The 11,608-nt window shown below is 52.8% G+C and overlaps 1 protein-coding gene across 1 annotated transcript in view; it reads right to left on the bottom strand.

The window, feature by feature from the left end:
* Positions 1 to 2,917: 2,917 nt before the first annotated feature.
* The window catches only part of NR3C2 (nuclear receptor subfamily 3 group C member 2), a 331,105-nt gene continuing 322,414 nt past the window's right edge, over positions 2,918 to 11,608 (bottom strand). Inside the window, exon 9 of the mRNA XM_004606186.2 lies at positions 2,918 to 5,605. Coding sequence (XP_004606243.1) covers positions 5,450 to 5,605 — 156 coding nt within the window. The 3' untranslated portion in view covers positions 2,918 to 5,449. The remainder of the gene's footprint in view (positions 5,606 to 11,608) is intronic.

Genomic DNA, 11,608 nt, shown 5'->3' with positions numbered 1-11,608 from the left:
GGGGGGACAGACTGCAGCGTCCCCGGCACTCGCTGGGGCCCTGGCTTCCTGTTGCCCTGTCCCGGTGGAGTGTGAGCGGCGGGGCGGTGGCAGCTCGGAGCATCTTTCCACGGCCGCCAGGTGTGTGTGCACTTTCCGGAAGGAACCAGCGGCCACGGCGCTGCTCCCTCGGTGAGACGCAGCCGCTCCTTGGAGAGCAGAAGAGAAACCCCTGCCAGGGACCGTGGCAGAGGCCGGAGCTCCGGTATGGTGCTTATTGCGGGGTTTTTATTTGTTTTTGATTGGTTTGGGGGCCACACGCGGCCGGGCCCTGTGCTCAGGTGTCTGTCATGCTCGGGGGACCCTCTGGGGTGCTGGCTCCTACACCCAGACTCTCTCCGCCCCTTGTCAGGGCTTCTAGGGTAACTGGGGCTTTGTGTTCTGTGTCAGTCTCTGTGGGTTCCCTTGGGTTTTCTGGACACGGCTGGTGACTGCGGGGCCTGTTTGTGTCGCTGCGTTCAGACTAACCTCCACGGGCCTTGTCTGTATTTAAGACCGTAGGACACATACTTGGCCACTGGCCTGGGGCCGAAGAAAACCAGGGCCCCCGAGTCCTCAGGGGAGCCCTGGGAAGCGGCAGGAATCTTTCGTACTTTGGATGGTGGCCGCCAAAGTGAAGCCACACTCAGGGCAGCTGCGGAGGGGAAACTGAGGCTCATCTTTCACGGGGCCTTTGCCTCTCCTGCCAGGCCGCCGCTGTGGTCCCTGATAGAGTAGGAGGTGGGGGCAGCTCCACCGTCCGTTTGTCCCCACCTGTCCTTCTGTTTCCCACACCCTGGCATCACCTCTCTGTGGGACCTGGTGAGGCTGGCATGAGGTGTCTGGACTCAGACCTTTGCCAGGGAAGTAGTCCCTGCCTCAGCCCTGCAGTCCCCCCTACACACACTCTCTCTCTCTCTCTCTCTCTCTCTCTCTCTCTCTCTCTCTCCCCCCCTCTTCCCCTCTCTCTCTCCCCCCCTCTTCCCCTCCCCCTCCCCCCCCCCCCCCCCTCCCCCTCCCCCACCTCCCCACTTGCTCCATGGTCCTTGGACTGAGCAGCTGGGCCAGGACCTGCTCTGGGGTCAGCATGTGGCCCATCCCTGTGTCCTGGCCCCCCCACCCCCAGTGCCGTGGGGCTGTGCTCAGAGCTCTGCTCCCCGCCGGCGGATGAGAAGGTGCACCCCACTCCAGAGGGACCCTCTAGTGTCGGATGTCCCGCTGCTCGCTGATCCCGGGATCTGGTCTGGGCGGGCAGGAACGCTGCCATTGCGTCTGTCCCCTGCTCTCACCCAGGGTCCCGGAGGACGCCCGTCATCGCCCCCGCAGGCCACTGCACCTGCAACCGTGGGACTTGAAAGGCAAGTTCCACAGATGTTGTCATCGAGTCATTTTCGTCTGGGTATGTGGCATGCGGGGACATACTGGGACAGTGCTCTCTGTTTGCCCCAGGACATTCGACCGACAGCAGCACACAGCCCCCTAGTTATACATCCATGGCGCTGCGTGATGGTCCAGGCAGCCGGTGGCGGCTGTCGGAGCTGCAGAGCCTTCCTGCTGGGGCGACAGTTGTGAAGTGCAGAGTGGGATTCTCTGGGCCCGAGAGGACTTAAAGAAATAGAGCCACACTTCACCCAAGGATGGGCTTGCTCTTGCGGCCTGGGCCGGCTTGGGTTTAAAGTAGGGGCCGTATGTGGGTAGGGCGCGTGCCTTACACGTGTGTGACCCCGACTCGGTCCCAGGCACCCCCTAGATCTGCTGAGTCTGCCAGGAGTGGTGCCCGAGCACAGCTGGGTATGGTCCCCAAGTGAAAAACACACAAAGTAGGGACCGTGGGAAGCCCGCTCCCGGATAGGGTAAACTTGTGATGTCAAATTAACATTTCTAGCCGGCGATTTTTAAATGCATTTACAAATAAATTCTAAAGGAGATAAAGTAGCTGGTTCTCCAAATAAATCAACGGGCTTTGAAGGTTTCAATTTCTCCCGGTGCTGTGTCTGATACTAGGCCCTGGCCCAGAAATACATCTATTGTATTAAAGTTGAAATACAGCTTTCAAAACGGTCTTCTCCTCCTGAAAGCCCTGTTTTTTTGGGGGGGAAAGAATCTCCCTTTAAAACGACACAGTAGAAATACGCTTGAATTCACTTGGTGGGAAATATTTTCTATTTTTAAAAAGAGCCGTTGGTTGCTCCTGGCTCCTAGCGAGGAGTAAAACCTGGGGGAAGCCTGGAAAGTGGGGAGAGGTGGGGAGACCCTCGGTCCTCCTGGATTCATGTGGGGGAGTGCCGGGACCCCCATGCAACCCTGGGACATCGGTGCCTCTCTGTACAATGTATTCCGTAGGTATTTGTACCCCGGTAAAGTTTAATTTGTACATCAGGCACAGTGGAATAATAATAAAAACATAGAACAATAGCAGGTGATTTTCATCGTGGCAGTAATAATAAAAAAATAGATGTTAGCAATAGAGCGTAATAAAATATGTGTGGCTGTGGAGCCTCTCTCTGAATAAACATCTTGTGATGTTTTCCGACCACGGAGGATTGCAGGTAGCTGCTGCAACCATGGAAAGACTCTGAAAATGGGTTCCTTCTCTGGTCTGCTTTAGCAGCTGGCGGGGGAAGAGTTATTACTACTAGACTGACGGGTATTTTAGTGAAGCAGATATTGACAGTCATGAGCAAGGCGTCACAGACCCGAAAGAGTATATTGATGCTACCAATCCTGCTCAGGGCATACTCCTGGCAGGGCTCAGAGGACCGTATTAGGTGCTGGGGATTGATCCTGGGTTGGCTGCATGCAAGGTGAGTCCAGTCCCTAACACAGGCTCTTTCTAGACTTCGGGAAGTCCAGCTGTCCCTATAGACATTCAAATGAACTCTTCCCAAACAACAGGTGGTTAAAGGAAAGGATTTATTGTAATCTGCTTACAGTCCTTTGCAAAGACAGACGTATGTTTTTGCATAAAGATATAAATTGCTTCATTTTAAACTAATTTAGTGTTTTTTAATTATATGAAGAAGTTTTGGTGAATTATGAATTGTACCAAACCAAGATTTTTTTTGTTTTTCCTTGTAAGAGCAATATGGTACAAAAATAAGAGCAGACAGACGATTTGGACGGGGACAGGCATTCAACAGTGAATTTAGAATATGGCTTTGCTGTGTAATCGAGCAAAGTTACCCGGAGACGCAAGAGGAGCCAGTAACTTTGTTAATACAAAGAGCTGCTGCAGACCATCTCCATCTCATTCACGCAGAACCCCTGATTGCGTGATCGCGTGTCTGGGCTCGGAGCTGGTCTTCTTTGCCGAGCCTCCTCTGCTCTAGAACTAACCCAGGTCTGCATGCTGTTGTGTTTAAGCCTTCCAGGTGTGGCTTCCATACCGCTGTGCAGGTTACGTTGGCTGCATTTAAAGATCTGCCTAGAAATTAAATTCCTGAAATTGCAAATTATGTCGGAAAAACTCCCCCTCCCGCTGAGCGCGGCGTCCACGGGTCTCCCGTGCATAAGGCAGGTGTCTGGAAAGACAAGGTGGTGTTACCTGCATGGTAAACGCCGGGGTAAAAGCATCTCCAGCTTTTCCGTTTTGGAAAGTAGTGATTTCACTGAGTACCTGATGATTATCATCACGTTCAAAAGATTAATTTGGCCTCTATTCAGAGTAGTTTAGTGCAAGCATATTGTTAAAGTCTCCCCAAAGATCTACAGCTAGCTTAGCTCTAGATAGTCGAGATGGGGGGGTCGGGGTGGGGGCATGAGGAACAAAAGTCATCAATTGCATCAGTGCCAAAGAGATTAATGATTTAAAAAAAAATTTTTTTTTAGTGTACACTGTCTTGCATCTATGATCTGCAGGGATTTTTATCTTTGTTGTGGTGGTTGGTTTTGTGTTTCCTTCCAAAATTGTTTTCTGTATAAAATTTATTTCGAAAACCTACTTTTTAAAAATCTAAAAACCCTCTCTCCTCTCCGCCTGGTCTCCACACTGTTCGGACCGAGCCGGGCTCGTAGGTCACAGCCTACGACCGTGTTCCCAGAACCAAGACCGGAAGGAAGCAGAGACCCGGCACGTCCGGAGCCCGGGGGTGAGCCTCTGCATCCCGTGGTCTCCGAGGCACCTGGAGCCAACGACCCGGTGGGACGGGGCGGGCTCCCTCACAACATTCCAGAACGTTCTCATGTGCACGTTCGCCGAGTGGCACCTTCCCAACTCCCCCATTGGGCGGGGAGCCTGGAAACCAGGGTGAGGGCCCAAGTTCTACCAACATCCCCCACGGGAGAGCCAGGACACACAGAAGCACAGGAAGGGTGGGTAGAAAGGCGTCGGGACAACCCAAGAGGTCTAGGTGTGGTTATTTACAACAGAGACTGTAAAGTGGTAAATGAGATATGAAGCTAAAAAAGGCACAGCTTTCCCTTTCTTAAATACACTGTAAACGCTTCAGGAAGCATGCAGAACAGCGCACGTTACCAAAAAAAAAAAAAAATTTTTTTTTTAACCTTGTTTGTTTAGACAAAGATAGTACTTAAATAGTCTCCAGCAAAATAGAATTCTTTCAAAAATACTTTCCCATTCATCCTTTTAACCATTAAAGTTTTTTTTTTGTTATGTGTCATTTACAAAAGTTCCTTATACCTTATTTCAGGTCCTTCACAATTTATACATACAGTAATGTACACCACAGCAAAAGACTGCAAAAAATTATCTGTAAAGCCAACACAATAGATACTAGAAATCGAAACCAAGGCATTTGTTTTAACATCTTATCCATTCTAATTAAATAATAAATGGACGCTATAGGGTGTGTGTTCACCAGTGATGCAGAAAAACGGGCATCAGCAGCAGCCCCCAAGGGCCGCTAGGTGCCTCGTGCTCCGTTATTACACAACAGGAATCTCTATCTTTTTTGTTTTTTTTTCTTGTGTCTTTTAAATAACAAAAGAATATTAATGCCCCATATTGACTATACTTTTTTTTTGTATGTGCAAACCAAGGGTAAGCTGAAAAAGTTCGTTAGTCCTTGAACCCTTTGAAAACAAGCCAGTGATCCCAGAATCTACATGGCAGAGTTAAAACCTCCATCTGTTAAAATATCAAAATCAGAGTTATTGACTAGATATGGCTTTTCATCCAGAGGAGCAGGAACGAGTGTCTACGCGGCTGGGGGGGAAGGGGGGAGAAGCCTTTTGATCCGAGACTGCTCAGCTCCCGCCACGTCCACATGTCCGTCCTGGGCTTCTCGACCCCTCAAGACATGGATTTTTTATTTATTTATTTATTTATTTTTAAAAATCTTGAGAGACATCTGGACAAGTGCGATCCACCATCACCTGTTTAAAAATAGGATTGCTTGGGTCCGTCGTGGGTGCGGAATAACACGGGGAAACGTTTAAGGCAAAGTTCTTCGCGGTGGGCTGGCCGCCTCTGTCACTTCCGGTGGAAGTAGAGCGGCTTGGCGTTCCCGGATTCCACCTTGGGCAGCTGGTCGCTGATGATCTCCACCAGCATGGCGGGGAACTCCACCTTCAGCGCCTGGGACTCACGGAAGGTGTAGAAGCAGAATTCCAGCAGGTCACTCACCAGCTGCAACACACACAGAGAGCAGGCATGTGACCACCAGGCTGCGTTTCCGCCCCTCGACCCTGGACACCGGCGAGACACAGCCAAGGGATCCACGGCCACCACTCACGCTTGCTCCGGTGCCCTGTCTGTCCCAAAGGAGGAAGACAGGCCAGACCTCGTTTGGCCCCTGGGAGAATTCCGAGGGGTGGCATTGCAGAATTTCCCTCATGGGAGTGTCACTTCTCAATGCACCCTAGGGGGTGCAGATACATGTGGGCAGGGGAGGAAGGACCAAACGGGCAGGTGCCATTCCTCCTCTCAGCAGGTGGGACCCTGGGCTGAAAGGAGCTGAGGCCGTGGGGGCAGCTCCATGGCCCCCCCTCCCTCTGCCCTCCTTCCTCCTTCCGGCTTCTGCCCTGAGCTCCTGGCAGAGCTAAGACTTCCTCCTGACCCCACCACACTGCTACTCCGGCCCTCGGCCCACCCAAACTGACCTTCTGTGTATGTTAAGGTGCAAAATGGCTTGTGATATTACCAAGTGACTAGCCAACACCTGTCACATTGCGCAATTACCATTTCCTTGTTGTGGCCAGAATGTAGAAGATCTCACTTAGCAACCTACAAGTATCTGGAAGCATGCAATGCAGTGTTCTGAGCGACCATCACCATGCGGGCCTCCAGAACCCCCAGAACCTAGTCATCTCCCATCTGGGAGTTTGCCCCAGCATTGCCCCCCCACTAATCACCGTTCTAAGATTTGAGGTCTAAGGGAGAGCACGTAACGTTTGCTTTCCTTCGACCTGTACCACTCAGCAGAGTGTCCTGGTGTGACTGGAGAATTTTTCATCCAGCATGTGTATGTACGTGTGTGTGTGTGTGTGCGCGCGCGTGCACGTGTGTGTCTGACCCCATTGTTGTTCATTCAAAGAGGGGAAGCATCTCGGGCAACGCACCATTGTTATCTGCCCAACTACTGGGCTCCAGGGACCCTGCTGGACGCTGAGAGCCCCTTGCTCTGGGAGTTCTGCAGACCAGCTCACAGAGGCAATATTTGCAAGTTGCTCCTCTCCTTCCTGGGAATATAATTTTGAATCTGAAAGTACACATTCAGATTTTCTTAAGCCCCGGTTCCACTCTGGGGTCAGTCCGTGACAGCACCCCTTGGAACTCTAACCCGCACCCAGCGATCAGGTGGGATTGCATCTCCCATCTTTTTCTCTGGACTTCAAGAACAAAACTCAGGGCTGGCCAGAGAGATGGCTAGCAGCTAGCAGCTAGCTGGCAGCACCACTGCCCAGACACTCAGCTAGCAACCTTGAACTGAGGCAGTGAACAACTGTGTGGCCACTGCGTTAAGGACAAAACAGGAATCAAGAAAACTGCATTTGGCAAACATATCTCAGGCTCTGGCCTGTGCTGGCCTTTGAGAAAGCATCGGCGGCCTCAGGGTTTCGAGGATGGACATCTAGGAAGTAGACATGGGGTCAGATGGTCTGGGCAACATATCCCCAGCTACTGTCTGCCTGACCTTGATCTCCACATCTGGGAAATGGGTCTAATGACAGAGCAGCCACTTCCCGCAGGGGTGCGCATCCTGGAGTGAGCATGGTGCGAGGCGGACCCCTAAGCAGGAGTTGAGAAGTGCCACAGGAAAGAAGCCTCTTTACCTTCTCCTCTGCCTGTGGCCATTTTCCCCACGGGACCCTGCCAGCAAAACCTTTCACGGTCACCTACGTGCATTTCCGGCAAGGAAGGGACGCAGCATTGAGCGTGGTGCCCTTTCTGGGGCAAACCTGCTGTCCCTGTTCTCTTAGGAGAACTGACAGTCTTTAAAAAAGAAAAAATGGGGGTCACACCCTACAGTGCTCAGAGGTTACTCCTGGCTCTGCACGCAGGAATTAGTCCTGCAGGGCTCAGGGGACCCTCTGAGGTGCTGGGGGGTGAACTCGGGTCTGCCGCATGCCAGGCCAGTGCCCCACCCCTACTGTCCTGTCACTCCAGCAAAGCTGATTCCTTCAGGAGCTGCCCCAGGGCCTGAGTGAGAGCTAAAAGCCACATCGGGGTTGGGGGTTGCTCTCGAGCTGCGGGATCCCGTCCTGCCAGGGAAGAAGCGCCCTGCCACCTACAGGGGTGCTCAGCCGCACGTCCACCAAACGTCCACCTTGGGCCTGTGCACAGAGGCCCCTGCAAAGGTGGAAGCCTTCAGCCGAAGCCGACTGAGTGTTTCTCTCCGGACCCGACTGCTGGGGCTGGGCTGCCTCAGGCCCAGAGATGCCTCAGGGACTCGGGGGATGACCAGGGTCTGTCCACAGGACTCGCTGTCCATGGCCACCCCTGAGCCGCCAGGCTCCGGCGCGCACCGACCAGGCGACCAGAGCAGACGAGCTGCTGCTGCTGCTTCCGGAAAGACGGGCAGAGCTGCGCGCGGGGAGGAGGGCAGCCAGCCGGTCGAGTGGCCGGCAGGCCCAGTGGCTGGTGTTGGTAAACAGGCGGCAGCTGTGATTTGCAGGTGCCGTAAGTGACCCAGAGCGGAGTGACCAGCCTTGAACGCCCGCGGGGCCGACCTCTGGGAACCTGTTCCCGGGGGCCCACCCCTGGCTCAGAGCCACGGGGCATTGCCTAGGAAACGCGGAGCAGAGAGACCTGGGCCGGCGGGAGAGGCTGGGGCAGGGGCCGCGGCTGCAGGTTGGCTGGGGACAGTTGTCCCAGACGCTGCCTGGCCACCATGAATATTCCCTGGGGCCACCCGCCCACCTCTGTTCTTGTTCTTTTCCAGACACGAGCCCGGAGCTGGGGCTTTCCCGGGACAGCTGGGGTCAGGCGGGCAAGCCTGGGGCTGGACATTTGTCTCTGAGCGTGATGTCACCTGGGAGGGAGAGGGGCTCGGGGAGCGAGGTGGCTGTCGGGGAGGCCAGGCGGCCGGCGCAACTCTGCGCTGGGGAGCAAGACAAAGAAGGTTCGCTGGACTCAGGCCGTGACCCCGAGCCGGGGACCATAAAGCCAGATGGCAGCCCGGGTGCTCAGGGACCTCATCCAGAGAGCTCAGCCTGCGGTCACATGTCTCCAGGGCAGCTGGGGGTCCTGATAGGCAGACAGGAGGAGGGGGGGACCAGGCCCCAGAGCCAGGAGTCTATGGGTGCAGGGCGAGGCATGTGCCCTGCGACCACTCGGTGGCCACAAGATTCAAACCATCTCCTCCAGCAGAGCCGAAGGTCCCTTCCAGGGGGGCCGGCTGATCCCCCACCCACCTCGGCTGCTTATGCTGGCCCGGAGAGTTTGCACAATTGCTGCTCATGCATCTCAAGACAGGCGTCTCGTCTGCTGCTCCCCACTCAGCCCACCGACACCCCCTCCCCTGTACTTTGTCCCGAGCCTGGGGCCAGGGGATGCCACTTGCTCTGTGGCCCTGATGGCCGGTGGGGTCCCAGTGACCCCAGCCTCTGGGCCTTGCTCCAAGTCCCCTGACTACTTCCTAATGCCCAAGGGCATTTTAAACACAGGATTTAAAGAAGAGAGAAGCGGGTGGTCTACACAGCGGAGCTCAGGGCTTTGTGCTTAGGGGTCACACCCACAGAAGGCCACGGGGTACCCCGAGTGCTGGGAGAGGGTTAATTCCTGGGCACCTCTGGATGTAACTCAAAAACGAATTCAACAATAAAGAGTGCCAACCCGGGCTGACACCCACGGGTGGGGGCAAAAGCACAGCAGCCCAGCCTTCCCACAGGTAGATACCTGCAAGTGGAGATTTTTTAAAAAAAAGCAAGGAATCAGAGCGTGTGTGAGTGGGGGAGGGCCGCCTCCTGCCTGCCAGGGGTGGGAGGGAGCAGGGGGCACGCCCCAGTCTGGGCGAAGAGCTCGTGGGGCCAAAGGCTTCGTGAAACACGTTTCTGGCTGGCTGGGCTTAGTGTGGAGCACCCTAAGTCTCCCCATGGCCCCTGTCTCCCCCCAGTTCCTCAGACACTGAGGGCTAAGCTCACAGCTCCACGCCAACTACAGGCAGCACAAGCAGAAGGGTGTGTGTGTGGGGGGGGCACAGAACTCGCCCAAGCTGCAGCAGCGCCTTCTGAAAACCAAAGGGGGGGCTATGGGTTCAGCCACAAGTGGAGCAAAGGCAGCGGGACAGGTGACTGCGTCAAAGGCAGGGAGGAACCCCCAGCCAAGGACCACGAAGCAGGCTGGGTCTGGTCCAGCTGAGGCGAGGAGCGAAGATTTAAGGTCTGTTTACCTCAAGAGTGAGGGCAGAACACAAGAACGTGAGGAACTCGGACAGTCCAGGGTACACACACTCTCCAAAGACTGTGTCTCGGTTTCCCCTAGCTGCGCTCAGAGGCACAGGGTTAGTTTTGTGATGGAGCTGATGAGCTGGGAAGGAGACACCGGCTACACTGATTCACACAAAGGACCCTGGAGACAGTTTTCCGTGAACAAACTCAAGAGTGACCTGAAAATGGGCGAAGGAGAGCATCTGTGTGGAGCAAAGGGGAAGATAGAATAAGTGAGTTAGAAGAGAGGAATTCTGCAGAAAAGCCCAGGTAGAGAACAGAGCAAAAATGGAAAAAAGAGCCCCTGGTGGCCTAGGGGATGCCAGCAAAAGAACAACTGTTAGGCTACCACTGGTGTTTCCCAAGGGAACAGGAAGCATATTAAGAACCAAAAGCTGCTTTTGGGGAGGGTGGGCCGACTCCCTTGATAACAAAGCCCCACCCCAAGGCCGCCTCCAGGCGCCCAGTTCAATAATATGGATTTTCTGGAGCACCATCTCCAAACTCTACAACACTGGCTCCCATTAGTAGCATTCCAGATTGATGGGACCTAACATAGAAGCCGGCCAATCTTGACCACCAAAAACATTCAACACAGCAGGCTTAACCTGCAATGACAGCTCAGCAAACCCTTACACGAGGACTTAATGGTGAGATGGAACAATTTTCACCCATTTCCTTTTAGGGGAAAAGGAAATGGGTGAAAATTGGATTTAATTTTAAATGGGTGAAAAATGGATTTAAAATGAGATATTTTTTGATCATTCCAATAGCCATTTTGTGGTGAGAAGCAATAAAATATAAATTACTGTGGATCTGCTATAGGGTCAGGCTTCAGGGTTGGCTGGGAAAAGGAGACAGTGGTGGAGGGAAGGTGACAGTGGTGGTGGGATATTGAATGCCTTTAACAAATCGTCACCAACTTTGTAAACCATGGTGTAAGTTGGGGTGGGGGGAGAAATAAGAACCAAGAACTTGCTAAACCTAGGGAGACATACACATTCATGAAGCTGAATGGATCATTTAATCTCAAGGCAAAATTACCTTCTTTAAGACACAGGGTGATGAAACAGCCAAACATCCAAGGTAACAACTCTAAAAGCAGCTCAGGGGAAAAAACCAGATTGTAACCCATCAAGGAACCCCTGTTAGGCTATCAGCAGATTTCTCAGCAAAAACCCTGTCTGCCAGGAGAGAATAGGATGAAATAGTCACAGTTTCAAACATTAAAGGCCAAAAAATTAGCAGCCAAGAATACTCTTATCTGATAAACATATTTCAGATATGCTAGAGAAATACTTTGCTAGACAAGTGAAAAACATGGTATCAGTACTAGATCTTTCTTACAAGAAATGCTCTAAGTTCTCTGAATTGAAGAGAGACCAATTTGTGGTCGGAAGGCAAATAAAACTGTACAACTTAGTGGTAAAAGTAAATGTACCAAGTCAGACAATGAACTCCGTAACAGCATGGTATGTTAACCACTTGGCTATAGCATAAGGATCCAAATCAGAACATTAAAATCTAATTGTAGATACAATCTCTTTATTAACATACTATGCAAAATGTAAATAATGCCTGGGGCCAGAAAGATAATAAAGTGGGGAAGGTTCTTGCCTTGCTCACAGGTGACCTGGGTTTGATCCCCAGAATCCCATATGGTTCCCTGAGCACTGCCAAGAGTGATTCCTATGTGCAGAACCAGGAATAACCCCTGGGAATCAAAAAGTGCGGTCCTCAAAGACCCAAAATTCAAAATAAG

The sequence above is a fragment of the Sorex araneus genome, chromosome 7, assembly GCF_027595985.1.
Source record: "Sorex araneus isolate mSorAra2 chromosome 7, mSorAra2.pri, whole genome shotgun sequence".
Taxonomy (NCBI): Eukaryota; Metazoa; Chordata; class Mammalia; order Eulipotyphla; family Soricidae; genus Sorex; species Sorex araneus.
This window is presented reverse-complemented; position numbering and strand designations above follow the sequence as displayed.